This window comes from Botryllus schlosseri, chromosome 5 (assembly GCF_051294905.1).
Source record: "Botryllus schlosseri isolate E-star chromosome 5, Bs_hap1, whole genome shotgun sequence".
NCBI lineage: Eukaryota > Metazoa > Chordata > Ascidiacea > Stolidobranchia > Styelidae > Botryllus > Botryllus schlosseri.
In genome coordinates, this window is record NC_137240.1 from 11,847,158 (window position 1) to 11,866,110 (window position 18,953).

At 39.1% G+C, this 18,953-nt stretch overlaps 1 protein-coding gene across 2 annotated transcripts in view; it reads left to right on the forward strand.

The window, feature by feature from the left end:
- Nucleotides 1–18,953, forward strand: part of LOC145439726 (integrin alpha-6-like) — a 28,182-nt gene that overhangs the window by 1,430 nt on the left and 7,799 nt on the right. Inside the window, exons 2-13 of one of the 2 annotated variants that reach the window (XM_080317309.1) lie at nucleotides 478–576; nucleotides 1,558–1,682; nucleotides 2,034–2,048; nucleotides 2,634–2,713; nucleotides 2,769–2,948; nucleotides 6,071–6,167; nucleotides 6,231–6,326; nucleotides 8,861–9,089; nucleotides 9,835–9,954; nucleotides 10,514–10,697; nucleotides 11,259–11,485; nucleotides 18,453–18,690. In XM_080317309.1, the coding sequence (XP_080173435.1) occupies nucleotides 478–576; nucleotides 1,558–1,682; nucleotides 2,034–2,048; nucleotides 2,634–2,713; nucleotides 2,769–2,948; nucleotides 6,071–6,167; nucleotides 6,231–6,326; nucleotides 8,861–9,089; nucleotides 9,835–9,954; nucleotides 10,514–10,697; nucleotides 11,259–11,485; nucleotides 18,453–18,690 (1,690 nt within the window). The remainder of the gene's footprint in view (nucleotides 1–477; nucleotides 577–1,557; nucleotides 1,683–2,033; nucleotides 2,049–2,633; nucleotides 2,714–2,768; nucleotides 2,949–6,070; nucleotides 6,168–6,230; nucleotides 6,327–8,860; nucleotides 9,090–9,834; nucleotides 9,955–10,513; nucleotides 10,698–11,258; nucleotides 11,486–18,452; nucleotides 18,691–18,953) is intronic. The other variant, XM_080317310.1, reaches the window with a different exon arrangement.

Genomic DNA, 18,953 nt, shown 5'->3' on the forward strand with positions numbered 1-18,953 from the left:
TAATGTATGGATTCTTCAATCATTATAACAGGCAAGAGTCAACAATCTGCCTGCTAAGTAGGCTACACTGTTAACTCAAGCGAAGAACTACAAATTGTTCACCCAAATGCAATTAGTGACCATTAATCCTGTTATATTTATGGTATTTGCTGAATGAAGATGTCTGCTGTAATAGCCTCATCACAACTTGTATCCCTAGTATGCATATTGCATACACATAGACGTGGACAAACTGTGTCAATAAAACTGTTTTGAACATGTTCATCACCATTATTAATACAATACAGTGCAGATATTTAGGTCAATCTATGAGCTGAATTGGTGGACATTACCAAGGTGTTTCTTCCTCCCTATGTCTTATAAGCACTATAGTCATCCTGATTCTTACCCTCATCTGGACATCTTTGTGTACTGCACATTGATTTCTTCAGTGTAAAAAATGTCGGCAATTTGTTAATTTTGCGAATATCTTTTCAGGTATCCTATAGTGAAGACAGGACCGACTGGTAGTCTTTTTGGTCTTTCCGTTGCGCAACACCACATCGTAGAAAGCAGTAATGCAAAGGACAACGCCATGTATGTGTTTTTAGTAAAAAACAATTTCATACCGTATTTTCATGTAGTTCTGTAATTGTTATGGAATTCCTGTTCCATGCATCGGTAATGGCTGGATCACGAAAGTTGTTATGTGTGTGGCGATCGTATATCAAGGGCCCGTCAGAAGCTATAGTGGCATGTTTTTATGACATGAAGCACCATCCTTACAGTAATACTATAAATGATTAACTCTGAGTGTTTTCGTGATTAGACAGCTTACTATCTACCATGTTTTTTCTAGAGAAAACTACTTTCACCATTCTACTTCCAAATATGGTCAATTGGTCATATACTAGATTGTATGTTCATAATTATGATGCCGAAGTTATTAAAAATTTTGCATTCATCTGGTGAAATAGGGCAATATGCATTGTCGGTTTGTTCAGTTTTGAACGCTTTTGGCGCAACCATATTGGGGGCTTGTGTCGGAACTTTTTTCAAAGATACACAAGTTAACCACTTGTGTCCTTGACTTACTTCTCAAGTCAGTTAAGGTTTTATTCACTATTTCAACTGTAGTAGGATTTTACTACCTGACTTGGCTACACAGGTGATATTATTGAATGTTTTCTCTATATTTGACCTTTTCAATTATTGCATCAATTTTATAATAGTCATACTGCATCTATAAAGCTATTTTGGCTAACCATGGCATATTGTATATGTTTGGGAGCTATGCTATAATACTATTTGTAAGTGCTTTGGTCCGTATAGAATGCATCAGCCTTATGCCTAATGCCATGCCTGTATTTTATGGACAGGTAGCTTACTATGTGATTCATGTGGATTACACTTGGTCTGAAGTGTAACTAACAAAATTTCTAACATTTCTGAATTCTGTGAGTGGGAATGTAACAAATCACAGCCCGATTATGCCATCGTTGTGGCAGGTTCGGTTATATTATAGCAAATCAATGGTTGTTCACTTTAACCCCACTGAAAACTGTTTTCTATCCACAGACTGCTAGTTGGTGCTCCTACTGATGATCCAGCTAGTGGGGCAGTTGCTCCTGGGCCAGGTGCACTTTATAAATGTTCCGTTTTAAACGACGCCAACTGTACCAATGTTCCAATCACACCAAAAGGTTGGTGTTGTTGATATAAATTTTGGTTTAATGTTTAGGAGCAACATTGATTGTTGTTGTAGCTATTATTCTGTTACAAATGTTGTTATTACTCTTCGTAGTAGCGGTGTCTCGAATCATTACAATCAATACGTAATGGATATCACTCACTTTCCTTTTTCTGTTTTGTGTTGTCTTTCTTCTACTGGGTTGCAGTATTAATCGAATTATATCTAATTCCTGTTTGACTGATTCTCTGTGTCAGTATATATTTGGTCCTTTTAAGAAGCTGTGTGCAATGATGATGACCTGTGTTGTTTCTTCAAGCACAATATAACCATTGAATTCCTGTGGCATGATACTTAATTACAGATGAGAGGAAACGTGGTGAGATTTCAGTGTGGTTTTTGATAGCCCCATTCTCATGTCTGTCATTTCCACTCTTGCATCATTTGATTGCATAGGTCATTGTGTTTTAATATTCATCTTCGTGCATGGGTTTGCCGGAGAATATTGATGCATGTTTTTTTTTTCAGCTAAGATAGCGTTCTAAAGTTGAATAATAAATCCTAGTGGCTCGCTCTGACTGTATGCAATTATGTATCTTTCTTGACCGAATTATGACCAAATCAGAGAGCACCATTTCAAACTAGACTTGATGGCCTCTTCTTTAATTGTGTCTGAAAGTCCAGGATTTCAATGAATCGAATTTTCAATAGTTTACGAACACTGACCACCCTTGGTGTATAATAGGCCCAGTAGGTAAGCCGTACTATTGATCTTTTGGTTCTTAGCATTTTGCATTGCCTGTCATTCGCGCATATGTTGAGCAAATTTGTTAATGGACTTATGTTATTTTTTTGCTGCGTAAGTGAAAATATATTATGGTCGCCGCGGAAAAGGTAAGCTGGCTAGCTGTGAACTTGGGAAAAATTATGTGTTGGTATAAGTTTAAACGCTGTGATATTCTAGAAATCCCCGATGCGGAAGACATATCCAAGCAGTGGCTTGGTGTGACAGTGAAGTCTTATCGGCCGGGTGGGCGAATTGTGGTGGGTTTGAGATGTTGCGTGTTTGAGGCGAAATCCGTACGATGCTCTTTCGCAGACGTGCGCTCATCGTTATACTTTGCTCGGGAGGGACTGGGAAGCGCCACTTGGCCGGTGCTTCATTCTGAAAGCTGACTTAACGCCGATTGACGATCGTAATGAGTTCGAATACGTGCCTTGCGAGAATAAGCAGGATACCACCAATACATACAGCCACGAGAACTTTGGATATTGCCAGGTGATGACTGATGATTTTTGCTCATCTGGATAGCATTAGGCGCGGTATTTCATGTAAATTTTTGCATACCGTACCGCAATGGGATAGACATTTTACAGCGGTAGGGTAGTAACCGTAGTGATACGTTCTTTATTTTGTATGTGGGTTTATGTTCGAATTGTGAATTTGTGCTATCTGCGTATGATATTTTGAAATGGGAATATTATTGGTTTCCTATCCATGTCAACTTCATAGACGTTAAACCTTACATAGATAAGAAGAAACATAGTACGCTGCACTTGGTAATCCATAAGCAGAATTAGTGACCTCTCAAGCTGAGCACACTTATTCCCTACATAGAATTTGTATCACCTGATGTTTCATAATATTATCACTAGGGTGGAGTGAAAAAAAGAAAAATTTGAAATTCAAAAAGTGCCTTTGATATTTGGTCCCAAATCTCAAATGAATTACTTCTATCATAATTTCAGGTTCTTGCGCCCTCTAGTGGCCATGCAATTTCACCGAACGAGCCAAAAATAGCTAATTTTGCCATATCTGGATAACCGCTTATGCTAGAAAGCTGATATTGGGCTTAAAATCTGCGGAAGCAGCATGTTTCTATCTCACTTCAATAGAACTTTGTCTTGAAAATGTACAGAAAAAAAGTTACAAGCCAATTATTGATTTTTAGACCGCCATTAAAATGATGGTTGATTTTACCTAGTTTGCAATGCCAATTTGTATGTTACAATTTGTTACATTGCTGCTTTAACAGCAAAATCTTGTTTGGTGGACCAATGAGTTGATTTTTATACCAACCTAGCATAATTTTGATCAGTAGAGAGAATGATTAAACTTTCATCATATTACATGATATGATGATTTATGATATGAAGTTGGTGAAAAGGGTATCTTCCTGTTCAACTCTACAACAAACGATAGGCCAAGATTAAAAAAGTGAATCAGTTGCAGTAAATCAGCTGTATAATTTATATATTCATGTATGCTTTGTTGAAAATGATGATTTTCATATCACTTGAGACATTGTTAAACTGTTTTATATATTATACATATTGTTCAAGCTGATGTACTCATCTTTGGAGTATTCTGGAACTTTCATAGTCAACCTCAAGTCTCCCAGTAGAAGTGATGATAACTCAGTTTGAAAGTGTTCTGGTTTCTGGCGTATCTTGGAGTTGGTCTTAAAATACTCTGGTATATTGATGTTAAAACTGACTCCTCCATGTGTAGTATCATAGGCCGCTGCCTGTATGGAAAGGTCTCTGTAATATACTTTGCTATGTGTGTGAATTGAACTGATATTGTCTAGTATAAGTACAGATTCAGAATTTCATCATGTCTACTTACAGCGGATTGTGGTTTATCATATGTACAAGTACTACAAGTAATTGACATATTGTTATCAGGAAAAAGATCCAAGTCTGTTGTTGCTTGCAAGAAGTTGCATTGTGGAGAAACTTTTCAAAGTGTTGATGGTTTTCCTTCTGGAATCTCCCAACTGAAGACAGTTGAAGACAGTTGTTCGATCACAACTAAAGTGATCAAAGTTGAGCATACCCTCATTCACTTGTCCTTTAGTTGGGAGTATTCCAGAAGGAAAACCATCAACACTTCGAAAAGTTTCTCCACAGTGCAACTTCTTGCAAGCAACAGCAGATTTGGATCTTTTTCTTGTTATTACTTGTACATAAACCCCAATCTGCTATAAGTCGAACATGATGAAATTCTGAATCTGTACTTATACTAGACAATATCAGTTCAATTCACACACATAGCAAAGTATATTAAAGAGACCTTTTCATACAGGCAGCGGCCTATGATACTACACATGGAGGAGTCAGTTTTAATATCAATATACCAGAGTATTTTAAGATCAACTCCAAGATACACCAGAAACCAGAACACTTTCAAACTGAGTTATCATCACTTCTACTGGGAGACTTGAGGTTGACTATGAAAGTTCCAGAATACTCCAAAGATGAGTACATCAGCTTGAACAATATGTATAATATATAAAACAGTTTAACAATGTCTTAAGTGATATGAAAATCATCATTTTCAACAAAGCATACATGAATATATAAATTATATAGCTGATTTACTGCAACTGATTCACTTTTTTAATCTTGGCCTATCGTTTGTTGTAGAGTTGAACAGGAAGATACCCTTTTCACCAACTTCATATCATAAATCATCATATCATGTAATATGATGAAAGTTTAATCATTCTCTCTACTGATCAAAATTATGCTAGGTTGGTATAAAAATCAACTCATTGGTCCACCAAACAAGATTTTGCTGTTAAAGCAGCAATGTAACAAATTGTAACATGCAAATTGGCATTGCAAACTAGGTAAAATCAACCAACATTTTAATGGTGGTCTAAAAATCAATAATTGGCTTGTAACTTTTTTTCTGTACATTTTCAAGACAAAGTTCTATTGAAGTGAGATAGAAACATGCTGCTTCCGCAGATTTTAAGCCCAATATCAGCTTTCTAGCATAAGCGGTTATCCAGATATGGCAAAATTAGCTATTTTTGGCTCGTTCGGTGAATTTGCACGGCCACTAGAGGGTGCAAGAACCTGAAATTATGATGGAAGTAATTCATTTGAGATTTGGGACCAAATATCAAAGGCACTTTTTGAATTTCAAATTTTTCTTTTTTTCACTCCACCCTAATTATCACGAGTGCTAATATCTATTTCAATCTTTCAGATCCCTACAGTAAATTACCACCGATTGATATTCACATCTGAGTAGTGCTATAAGTTGCCTGAAATTCCCTCTGAGAATTAATTTGGCGAGACTATTATTATAATTTTTCTGTAATATAAAACCGGTGTGCTGAAGTTCAACAGACCAACATTTTGTATCGGATCTGTTAAGACAATGGTCAATGGTCGTGCTACACTGTTTGCAGCGTATGCAGGATCTGTTGCACACAAGTAATTTTTACAATGACAATTTGGTCACGATACAGAATAGTGGAAGATTGATTCCAATCTCACATCACATTTGCCATCCCACTATGAAACAAAATCCGGTTGTATTTTGGAAGACAATCTTGGATACCGCACAGCTTCAACGACCCTAAAATATCGGCATTACTTTTCAAGGCTGGCGTTTCCGCTCATTTTGCTGCTGATGTTTCGGGACTGGCAAACGTGAAGCCATATCTTGTGGTTGGTACTCCCGGCAGCGTGCACTGGGGCGGTGAGTGTGCTCGGTAGAGTTGCAGCTAAATCTGTATCGACAATGTCCTTGTATGATTTGCAGGCTCTCTCTCAGCAAAGCGACAAATTGGGAATTTCGGTCTGACTATTGAAGATTTATGGTCGAAGCCAAATACAGTTTCGACAAACTTTCAAATGGGTAATGAGCCTATGACATTACTGTGACAACTATATGACAACTGTGGCAACTATCCATAGAACTTTGTGCTAAGTTATAGGTCTGGTTTAAGATTGGAAATATTTTTGTGGCAGATCTCTTTTTACTGTTTTCCACTTGCTCTTCAGTTTGAACTTTTGATGATGTTATTTGTATTGTATTATGTAGTTACTGTGGTTGCTTGAGATACTTCAAGAATGAGTTTGGGTGATCGGAACGATAGATTTCTTTTTGTGGTCTTTCCAGCATGATGCTGACTGGTTCCGCCACCTTTATATAGACCTAAAATAACTGATCCGGTTGACTACTTATTCAACGTTTCATAGTCACTAAATATGTACATCTCTGTTTCCATGAATGGTCGTAAAAATGTGACATGTTCTTGGAACACCTGTGAACGATCTTTTGCTATGGGAGAAATAGAAATTGGTAATAGTGATGACAAAGTGACTACCTCATTTTTTCTGGCTAGTCTTGTCAGTTATTTTCTACTCTGCTATTACTGAGTAATGTTATTAGTGTGTATATAATTATCTTGGCAAGGTTGTTCATCTCATTTCATGTGGCATGTTGTGGGAGGTTTGGTTTGATACACTGCGTTCTTTCTTGGCGGTGATCATTGTGAAACCCCGAGTCTTTAATGCTTTTTACGCAAGGGTACTGCTGCAGATATACCGGACTTCTGTAGTGCTTTTCTGCTACTTAGCTTTTCTAAGGTATGCGGAATTCCTGTGCCCTTTCTCCCGTGTCTCATAAAAGAGTGGTACTGAATTATGCCTATGGCATTTTACATGGATGATTCAGAGCGCTAACACCATATGTGATTGAAAAGGAGGTGATTCCCCTGTGTGATGTAGTGCATAGAACTTGTACATTTGAGACTTGGTTAATTTCACACTCCCTAGTCCCTATGATGAATTGGCTCCAGATGTCAGATTAGACCTACTCTTTCTCAGAAAGGGATTGTTATCACATGTGAGAGTGCCAACTATCATTCTCTGTAAGGCTTTGATTTATCTGTGTTGTGTGCTAAATGGCTCAGCTTCGACTACTACATTTTATGTGTATCATGACATTCTGCTCTTGCACATGTTTTACCTGTATTTACATATTTTGAACGAAAATTCCATCAAATTATATCCCAGCTGCAGATTTGTAGTAAATACACGATTTTACGATCAATTACAATACAGTTATAACTAAATTAGTGGATCTCTAATTACATTTAAACCTACTACTGCAGATCACTTCAGAATTTTTATATGCGATTACAATCCTCTGATCCAATTACATATCAATTACTCCACAACTGGTTACCTGATATTAGTGAAACATAATAATAAGTTGCTTTGTGAGCAACCTTAATATAGTTTGGAATAGCTAATGGCGTGCATCGGACTTGAGTAGCATAATTCAAATGTGCCATATGATACTTCACAATCGAAGTTTTCTTGTCTATATAACTAGCGAATGCATTTGCATGGAATAGGCTCAACTGTCTTAGTCAGGTCTGTCTGAACTCCTATAACATATACGGTAACTAAAACCGTTTCACCATTGGTATACACATGGGTTAAGCAGCAGAATGTACTTATACCCACTAATTCCGATTTTAACGCTGTGAACTTGTCATGTCATGATTAAATATTACAATAATGCACAAATCAACTATATATACATCCCTTTAATCTATATCTACTGTCTTTACAATTAGCATGTAACATATCCTGACAGTTACAGCTCAAACGAATTACGAACCATACATCGAGACGTTATCGCCATTCCTAATGAATGATATATAAATATTTATCCCTGAAGCATTTTGAGCTGACGCTAGTCAAAGGACGGGACATTGGACATGATAATTGTGATGCTTTAGCCAAGCCTTGATGTTATTTTTTACGTATGCATAATGCATCTAATAACAAGTAGCGTATCAACTTTACATTACATTTGCGAATACATTGACCAATATTTAGGAAGTAGTTTCTAATACTGGTATTATTTAGCCAAAATATTCCATAGATTTATCAGAACTGTCGCACGCTGCAAAAAAGTTTCTTATGGATGCCATTTAGTTGAACACAATAACAATAACACAATAACTACAATTGTAGATGGTAATTTTAACTCTTGCTATCACAATAGAGATGACTACTCCTTATTGAATCCCGATACTCTTGATGTATATGGGTTGAACCAGGAATGTGCAACTTGTGGCCAGCTATGCCAGTTTTGAAGGGAGTAGCCTACTGCCCGTGAGATACGAGTGTAGCTTACTGTGGTGCGAATGAGCCAAACTCTAGCGGACTAAGAGGTGAGCAAAAACGCCAAAATATGCATAGGCTGACCTTGCAAATGAGTATTTTAGGTCATCATATTTACTCAATACCTTACAATTTTTTTCGCTCTCATAGAGCTTTCCTTATTGATGAAAGAAAACGATGCCTAATTTATTGTTGTGTTAAGCTTTTTATGTCGTTTACAAGTGTTGAGAATGTACAATTTTCTGGTAGGCACATCTGCTTCGTCTGGGCCGATCTACAAGAGTAACACGCTGAATTTCGTGACTGGCGCGCCCGGCGCAAACGCCACCGGCAATGTGTACATCTTCGAGGCGAAGTATGTCGGCAGTACTCCGGGCGACGAAAACGATTACATGAACGTCCTCGAAGTTCTCGAAGGAGATAAAGTGGCCTCGAGATTCGGTCACGACGTCCTGGTCGTGGATGTGAACGGCGACGGGTACAGTTTCTTGCATTGCCTTCTATGTATGTTTGATCAGATAGTCTGAGACAGTGGTCCCAAACTTTTTCATATGTGGCATTTTAGAAATATTATAAAATGCTCACATCAACGAGTGAAGAAAACCTGCTTTAGAAAACTTATTTTCATGCGCTCCCAAAATGATGCGATCCCAAAACGACGCGATCCCAAATTAAAGTTGAAAGTGTGAAAAATATCTACATAATATTAATTATGGCCACTTTTAACACCTTGTGAAAATTAAGTTTTTGTGAGACTTTCATTTACTTTGGCTATATCTTGCCCATGGTTATGTTCGTCGCATTGCGAAAATCCCACAAAACTTGATTTTTCCAATTCGTTAAAATGAACATAAGCTGCTCTAATTCAACTACGATGATACTGTAACGGCAATTTTCGTTCATAAAATTATAAAGAGAGTATAATTTCAGTACTCTAAACAGTGGCTATCAACTATTGGACTCGAATCATCAAAATTGATACTCGAACCATTATGCCCGTACCTACGACTACTAGCGACTAAGAATTTTCCAGTTGGCTCGTGGAAGTCGCAACAGTTTGAAAAGTAGATTTGCGACCGGAATGGGTACCATTCCTTACGGACCGGGTATTCAGTCATGAATTCGGCTCAATTAACTTTTTTGTCATATAACCGCCCATGTTATGCACCACCTGTATATGCAGTATGCACCCTGTTGACATTCTGTACCGTTTATTGTTTCAGCAAAATGGACCTCGTTGTTAGCGCGCCGCAATACTACGACAGAAAAGAGCAGCTGGGAGGCGCCGTTTATGTCTACGTGAATAAAGGCTTGCCGCAACTCGGGCCAATGGCGTCTCAGACGTAAGTTTTCACGCTGACTTCAAAAATGTATTCCCTAATTTCGTAAAGGAATTCTGAAACCATTCACTTTGTCCCGTTGAAATAGTTTCGGTATATCCGCTTGGGTTTTTGTTTCAATTTTGACTCAATTCCAACCGGTAGCAGCGACGTTACTTGGTTTTTTTGTTGATAATCCTGGGATTCTCCACCGTCAATGCTATTTATGCAAATCCAAAACTTTCAACTACAATAACTTTGCTTCTACCAGATGGAATTGAGTCAAATTTGTTTTGCATCGTTTTTGTAGGCAACGTATCAATCTCATGAGGCAGCCAGTAAAATTTGAATGTTTAAATAATTTATAATATATCAAAATTTTCAAACTATAAGATGCTGGTTGGAATGGATTCAAATTCAGTGTGCATCATCTTTTTAGGCAACCTGACGATTTAATCACCTAGCAAGCAAGATTTGGGAAATAAGTTATTTTTTGAAAAACCCTCGTGGACAAGCTTACCCTTGAGCGTGTTATAAAATTATAATTTTCAGCCGATCTATTCAAACGCCCCTTCTGTTTCAGGCTGTATGGCAAAATAGATTCCTACTTTGGTATGGCTATAGCGAGCGCCGGAGACTTGAACATGGACGGCGTTAACGATATCGTTATTGGTGCGCCGGGCGATAATGGAAGGACTGGTGCGGTCTATATTTATCATGGCGATAACAGTGCTGAGAGTGTTGGGTTACATTCAAAACCTACTCAGGTAAGAGTGTGTTTGCTGTCTCGCTGGGTTGCGGACTTCATTTTTTGAAACTACTTACCACTGGACTAAAATTCACTTGTGCGCGTTAATCACAGTATAGTTTCTGTAATTTCGATTCTTCATTTTCAATCATCTCTGTCTCTGCTCTGCAACCCTTGCCAATACCTCATCTACCGCAATTCTGTAATCTGACCTGTTCAGTGTTCATGTATTGCATAGGAATAACAATTTGACTGTATTACTGAAATTTAAAAAAATTTACTCCAATCTCGCCATTTTCGTTTGGTAGCGGGTTGATCATCGGATTATGTGTGTATTTACCAGTTTTGCTGTGAATAAAGAATACGGTATAATAATAGGACTAAACGAGATTTCAAGACTTTAGCGACAGGAAAAAAGTGTTGAAATGATGATTGTCATGTTGGTGCTCAGAATGCGGTAAATAAATTTGGTAGGTCTACTCGAAAGTGTCAACTTTCAATAATCGATTCGGAATCCAGCGCTCAAATAGTTATTCCCACAGCTCCAGTTGCAATACGTTGTCGCCTTCTAAAATTGTAGGTGATAGAAGCCAGCATGTTGCGCCCTCTCGGAAGTAATTTCCGCGGGCTTGGCTATTCGATCAGCGGCGGACTGGACTTGGACATGAACGGTTATCCGGATTTGGCCGTCGGAAGCCTGTCGGACTCGGCCGTGATATTCTTCTCGCGACCAGTCGTGAATATCTACGGCACCATCGCCGGCCCTACCAAGAAGATCGAGCTGACGGAAAGTCCGTCGGAACAAGTGTGAGTAGATGTTTTCTGGTATTCATGGTTCACGGCTACATGGGGATCTGGTGTACGAAAGGACGTGAATTACCGCGCCACAGCAGCAAGAATAGCGTGCCCTTGCCCAGGCATGTGAGATGGTGTGCTAGATTTGTGTAAGAAAAGACTTGCAGCTTGTGTAACACACCCTACATTCTGTATTGTTGGATGAAATAGCTTTATTGACCGATTATTCTCGAGATATCAATGGTTTATTATATATTGCGCTCAGTTGTTGGTCGAAATAAGTTAGTGTCCAGATTACAATCAATTATGCAGTGGTACGGTGTTGGAATTGTTATGATCCTAACGCAAATTTGGTCCGAGCATGTTTGGTGTTTTCAAATTTCTAAAGAATTGATACACTGTACTGTAGGTCCTAGTCCAGAGGTCTCAAACACGCGGCCCGCGGGCCGCATGCGGCCCCCGAGAACATTTTGTGCGGCCCGCGAAGACATTTGGGAATTTCAAATATTCGACAATAGATTCAAGTGTCATATATCTTTTTAGATTTAAGAACTTGAAATTCACTCTAAAACTACTACAAAAGCCTGAAATTTAAACAAACTTCGCCATCACATCACCCCTAAAATCTTCCACGCGGTCGAAGATCGGTATTATGTTCCATTTCCATTTCATGATGATAAAACATGAACCGTTGATGATTCGTGACTGAAAATTTTGATTTTGTTTTGTGCGACCTTTCTTCAAATTACTCGATTTTGGATTATCTGGGTAAACTGAAAATGACTCGAGTTGAATCATACGGACGCAACAATCTATGAAACTGTCACGGGGAATAGCAATATATCAAAGACCAGTAGCTAGCGTTGCCTAGGGTATATAGTTATCTGGTCTACATGGAAGCCATTGGCATTCTGTAGCCGCCGTGGCGTGTATTTGGTTACGTTCTGGGTGTTGTTTGCTCTCTTTATCCATGTTATTATCGGTGGCGAGTAAAGTAGTGGTACGCTCCACAGCTGTAACACCAATGGATTGGTCATTTCTACTCCAGGGGTTCTTAACCAGGGGTCCGTTGTATCCCCTTCGTGGTACGAAGCACCACATCAGAGGGTACGAGATGCATTGTGGGAATAGGCCTATATGCTGTGGAATATTTCCGGGGCGAATTTATGGAATTGGGAAATATTCGTCGTGCTACGCGCGATTTTTCGTGAATAGGCTTTCCGATTTCTATATAGGTACCATCAGCGGTGTCCTATAAAAAGCCTCGTGCTACAAGTGGGTAAATACGGAATTTTCGGCCTGATGTAAGATGACCAATGTCGTCGAAACACGATCATTATCAAAAACAAACAAATCATCAGAAATTGTGTTGAAAATGGGCAGGCGGCACGGGAGATCTTATCGAAAGCATAAGCTGTACTATCGCTAAAAGGTTAAGAAACAATGCTGTTACTGTGGCACAATAATGATGATATTTAAGTTGTTATTGATCTGTTTCAATGTTAATCGGAGATTACCGGGATATTATACATTGAATACCCATATTATTGATGCTGCGGCCCGCGACGTCATCAAAATTAGGAAATTGGCCCGCGAACACATTTGAGTTTGAGACCTCTGTCCTAGTCTATAACCTATTAGCATCTTAACTCATTACGCAATGACAATTGGCGACCATCAGAGATGTGCAAATTTGGAATTTCCATGTCCTAATCCAATCCAAATCCTAACCTTCAAATCCATATCCAAATCCTAATCCCTAACTTTTTCTAATTCAAGTCCATGTCCAATCCTAATCCGATTCTAACTGGAAATTCAGAAAAAAAATGCTAATTTATGCAAGGGAGGATTTGGAGAATTTTCTTTCACAACCAACGATTCCCTTGATTCAAGATAACTTAGTAACCATAAGTACATTAATAACTGATCTGAATAAATTTTGTCGCCATTCACCACACGAAATATCGATCTCCCAGAAAATAGGTAAATCCAATCCAAATCCTAATCCGTTTGTGTGATTATCTCTTACTGCTATCTCTCTCTCTCTAATAGTTTCCCTAAACGCATGAGCGATCTCGTCTTCTTGTTGTTGTGAGTTGTTGGAGCAATAGGGATTAGGCTAGTCGATGCAACTGTTCTTTTGTGTTTCAGTTTGATCATTTATTACGGTGTTTAACCTATGAATAAATGCAAAGTTGCACACCGTTCAGAAAAAAAACTCTAATCCTAATCCAATCCAAATCCGACAAAATTTCACAATCCTGTTTTTTCAAATCCTAATCCTAATCCATGCTCATCTCTGGCGACCATAACTACCGTACAGTACTTGCTACTTGTTAGGGATGGTGTGAACCTCTGAAAGGTTCAGGTTCGTGTGAACGCGAACCTTTTTGAAAGGTTCTGTGTGAACACGAACGTGAACCTCATGACGTCACGTGACGTCATATTGCTAATTCCAACCCTATCTTTCAATGAAGTGATAGCCTATATTAATGTACACGATACCTAGCGACGACTCGGGCCACATAATGCCACAATGCCGAAGTACATATTTGTGTTTTAAAAGTCGCTGAGGGTGGAGATAATAAAGTTAGCTGATCCGAAAGAATGCTAATCGTGTGATTGAATACTGCTAATCGCGACGCATGAATGGAGAAGGTTACGCGCGATGGTCAGTCGCGGTGTCCCGAGTTCTCAATCAAGTGGCGTTATCTGTTGCATCATAATGCGAAAATGCGTTATATATAGGCTGCTAGTTGGTGAATGTAACTCAGAGATCCCACAATCTCCATAATGAAGCGACAGCCTGCTAATGACGATACTGCCACTGTAATAGGTAGAATTATCATCATCGCTAAATGAAAGTCGTGTCCAATTCGTACGGTACAGCTAAGAAACGGATATCGCTTTGCAATGGCGGGTAGGAATACATAATTCGTTGATTGTTTAGTGAAGCCATAACCTATGAGACAATCTGCACGGTCATTATCGGGAATAATTAGACGTAGGAATGGTACGCAGTTTCTATAGATAACTAGAAATCTATAGTTGTTCCAGTTTGTTAAATCATGAGATTAACACTAACTTTATACGCCGCGATCAATCGGTTTCCTTAATCCTGGGTTGATGAATCCTGACGAATGCGCTAATCAACTTTATTGCTAATCCAACTTTATTATCCTCGCCCTTAGTGTATCAACTGAGGCAATTAAAGGATATAATACTCCCATAAAATCAATATCTTCCGTCGCTTTGCCAACAATTTCGACGAGGACTTACCAGGGGACATAAACTTACGCCTTAACGGTCGAGACTAGACCGGACAATGTATTCGGCGTCTGAGTATCGCTAAATTGATATTGAGCTGAGTGTAAAACAGGTTTCTATACTTGCTACAAATATTACCCCATTAACAAGTTATACTTATACTATACAGCAGTGGCCAACACCTCAATCGCACGGATTTGGTTTTAATGATGCAGTAAAGATATGAAGTCAAGATAGACCCCGTACGCCTGCTAGATTTTTTTCATCAGAAAACGATATCAATTTCATTGATTGGTTGAATAAGCATCATTCGCTGACTACGTATTTTGCTCGTGATGTTTTTGATTGCGGGTCAAACTCACAACAGAGAGTCACTAAATATTCATAAACGGAAACCTGGATATTTCGGGCAAACTTTTGTAACTATGCAAGTAAAACATTTGAGATTGTCAAGGTGCATGCTCGTTTAGTGTTGATTTTTAATGCTGCCAGCGCCATGCATAGAGTGGCCCGCAGTTGAAATGCAATAAATATGAACCAAAGATGCTCTAATGAAGTGAAAAGTGTAATATATGAAAAAGGTTCACAGTGTAGAACCTACCAAGGTTCTGTTGTGAACCTGAACCTCTAAATTTCCGAGGTTCACACACAGAACGCGAACGTGAACCTCACGTTCACACCATCCCTACTACTTGTGGTGTAATAAGGAGTAACGGCAATAACTGAGAATGTACTGTTCCTTGTTTACAAATAAATATTCAGTAGTCCTCGTAAAGGCAATGTAAGTTTACAACCAAATCAATCTAACATGTGATATTATCAATTATGATAACTTCTGATTTTCTCAAATGCCTCTTGTTTAAAATCAGTCTACGTAGATCTCACACTGCTACATTCCGGGTTCGACGTTTGTAAGACTTTTACGTGTGTCAATTTTCAAGTCGCGTCTGACTTAACAATTTGACAAATAAATAATTAAAGAACACTTCTGTGTAGCCTTGAGTGATTCGATTTTCTATCGAGTGTTACGGTTCAATTCGAGTCCAGTACTGCAGTATCACCCGTTATGACGTCATAAGAGTATGAATGATGTGGAAATGACTTGAAAATATGTACCTTCTACGCGACCCAAAGAAAATGGTGCCAGTTCTACATTACATTAAATGTAATTTGGTATTCTTTTGGTCATGAATATTTCATTGCACTCTGTGGCAATGATATGGGTTGATCTCCAGTTCGCAGAAATGTAGCTCTGCACCACTAGTTCTGTAAGCTGCGATACGATTAACCCAACTGAAACGGCCGGCCTCGAGTCCAAATTTCAATGCATTTAGAAAAATGTTCATAAAATCCGAACCACGAGACTTGAACCGACACCCAATATATCGCTGTAATCGTGAAACAGCCGCCTAACCAACTGAGCTACTCTCAAAGCGAGAGAGAAACAGGTGATGCCCCTATACCAAGAAGTGTTCTCAACTTTTTGAAAATAAAAGAGAATTTGCTTCTTGAATTTGCGATTACGTCATACATAGACGTGCTCGGGATAGAATCATCGCCTGACTGATTTCACAGCAATATCAGGATTCCAAAATGACCTGAGTGAGGTTCTTACGATAATACAATCGACTGTAACGACCTCTGATATACCGATGGCTTCAGTTGGCTATAGCGCGATTGATGCCAGGCGTCTCGCATTCAGTGCACATACACGCGCCGCGTGTTATTGTAGTATTGACGACGCTCATTCAATGATTCAATTCACAGTGCCGGACGCCGATGTATGTAATCGCTTCGTACGAGTTACTAAGTACTAGATAGTGCTTTATCGAAACACACCTTGCTCTTGTACAACAAGTAGAACTGAATATATATTGGTTGGATTGACAGGTAGTCAAATCTGCAATATAAAATGCAGTGTTTCACTGCTATTTTACTGGGCATTTGAAGAAAGATTAGGTCATACGGGGCCTACGATAACTTATCGTAGGCCCCGGGTCATATTATGCAAGCCTTTCATCCACAATGGTGATGTAGACAATCGCTTTGAGACAAGGGCTGTCTATTGAACCAATAGGCATCCTGATAACCCAGCTATCACGACATGCGCATCGCATCAATCAGTTTCGAAGTGCACAACTCGACAGCCGACTCTACATACCTATTTATTCGCTAATTTGACAATGGACATTGAACATTCAACCATATTTAGGTTTTGTTCTCTACCATGGGCCAGATCTGAAACATTTTCACCAGAAGTGAAGCCATTTACGGACATAAATTTTCTGTCATATCGATTGCGCTTTGGAGATCTTCTAGCTTGCTGAACTGAATACCATCATGTTGGTAATTCTGTATTAGTATGAAAAGCAGCAATCGATATGCGTAATCTGCAACAGCGAATCTTCGCTAATCACAACAGCAAATATATTACCGCGTGTTATTGTTTGGGTGATAACATAGTATCGCGGACGTTGAAATTATTCATTTCACAACGCCGGTATATGTAATCGCTTGTCCATCCTTTGTACGAGTTCGTGCCATGTGTTGAAACTAACATTGCTGTTGTACAACACGCACATCGCAGCAATCAGTTTCGAAGTGCGTTCGTGACCGCAGACTCTACATACCTCGATCCGCTAAATTGAAAATCGACATTCAACCATATTTTTGAAAAGTAATTTATTGCGTGGCGCAATATATGTATGCCATTGGCTTTGCTGGTCCTCAAATTTTCATGAATGACCTGCGCGTTGTGGACGGAAATCTCGAGCAGACACGAAAATACCTTTCAATACCAGAATCGCGACCGGAGCTTTGATGTGCCGGTACATTTCGTTTTATTCGCTAGGCTACTACGGGAAAGACGTGAAACATTTTCACCAGAAGTGCAGCCATTTACGGACATAAATTTCCTGTCATATCAATAGCGGAGATCTTGTAGCTCGCTGAACAACATCATGGCAGTATTGGTGTATTAGTATGAAAAGCAAAAATATTCAATATGCGTAATCTTCAACAGCAACAGAAAATACATTGCTAAAACCCGCGCATGTTATTTCGTAAAATATTTTTACTTCCAGTTCAAATAATCTTCTGTGCGACTAATTATTGATTATAAGTATTCCAATAGATGGGCAATGGGCATAACCAACGCATGTTAGGAGAAAAGATCTGCAAATGAATTTGATGTCTCGGCGATGCGCTGATTTAGGTCACGGGCGCTGGTTTATCTCACGCGCGCACATTCACGCGAACGCCGTGGCGAATTGTATTTTGCGCAAAACGTTTTTATGTATTCAATCTGCATTTTGAACAGGCTATTCGATAGTATAAGATGTTATTTATGGCTCGACGTATGCGTATTGATAATAGCTATCCATCTGTAATAGTTGTAATTGTCTACGACCAGAACAACCCAGGAAATTTTGGATTAAGTAAAGCGTGTTCGTGAAAATACGCTCAGTTATCATTAATGAGTGTGCCGTTTCGATCGGGTTAATGTTTCAAGATTTCTTCGGGGGGGAGGGAAGTGGCATCGAAACCATAATTTTCGTTGATAAATCACCCCTTAGTGGACATTATTTCATGTTCATCTCACCTATAACTCACCTAGAAATCTAGAATCATTACAATTTATACTCGATTCGAAGTTAAGTACTGGAATCATTGTGGCCATACCTTATTGTCGCTCGTTTTTTTTTACTTGCAGGCTCAACATCACGGCGTGCCTGAACTACACGGCCTTGCCGCTGAGTTTCAACGAACGCGTGGCGGTGGTCGGTTATGTCGTGTTGGACACGGGACGCGTCGAACAGGGCCTGTTGTCGAGACTGTCGTTCGTGGGCTCGCCCAGCAAAGAGACGGTGGCGAACAAGAGCTTCACAATGACTCTGTATCCTCAGTCGACCGGAAGGATTAAGTGTCGGACCTGGAAGACTTACATGAAGGTGCGAACTTGTGTGCAGTCTAGAGACATTCGAGCGTGTGACACAACGAAAAACGCCAACTGAGCATGCAGCACTCGATCATGCAAAATTAATCCTTACCCTAACACATGGGTTCTTGAACTTGTTTTATCGTAGAACCCGACATTTTTTTTCATTGGTTGCTATGATTACTAGTCTCCGAGAGCATTAGAGCCAAGATTATGCGGCTGTCTACACATAATTAAATTGCTTACATACTTAAATTCACAAAGAGTTTATTTATC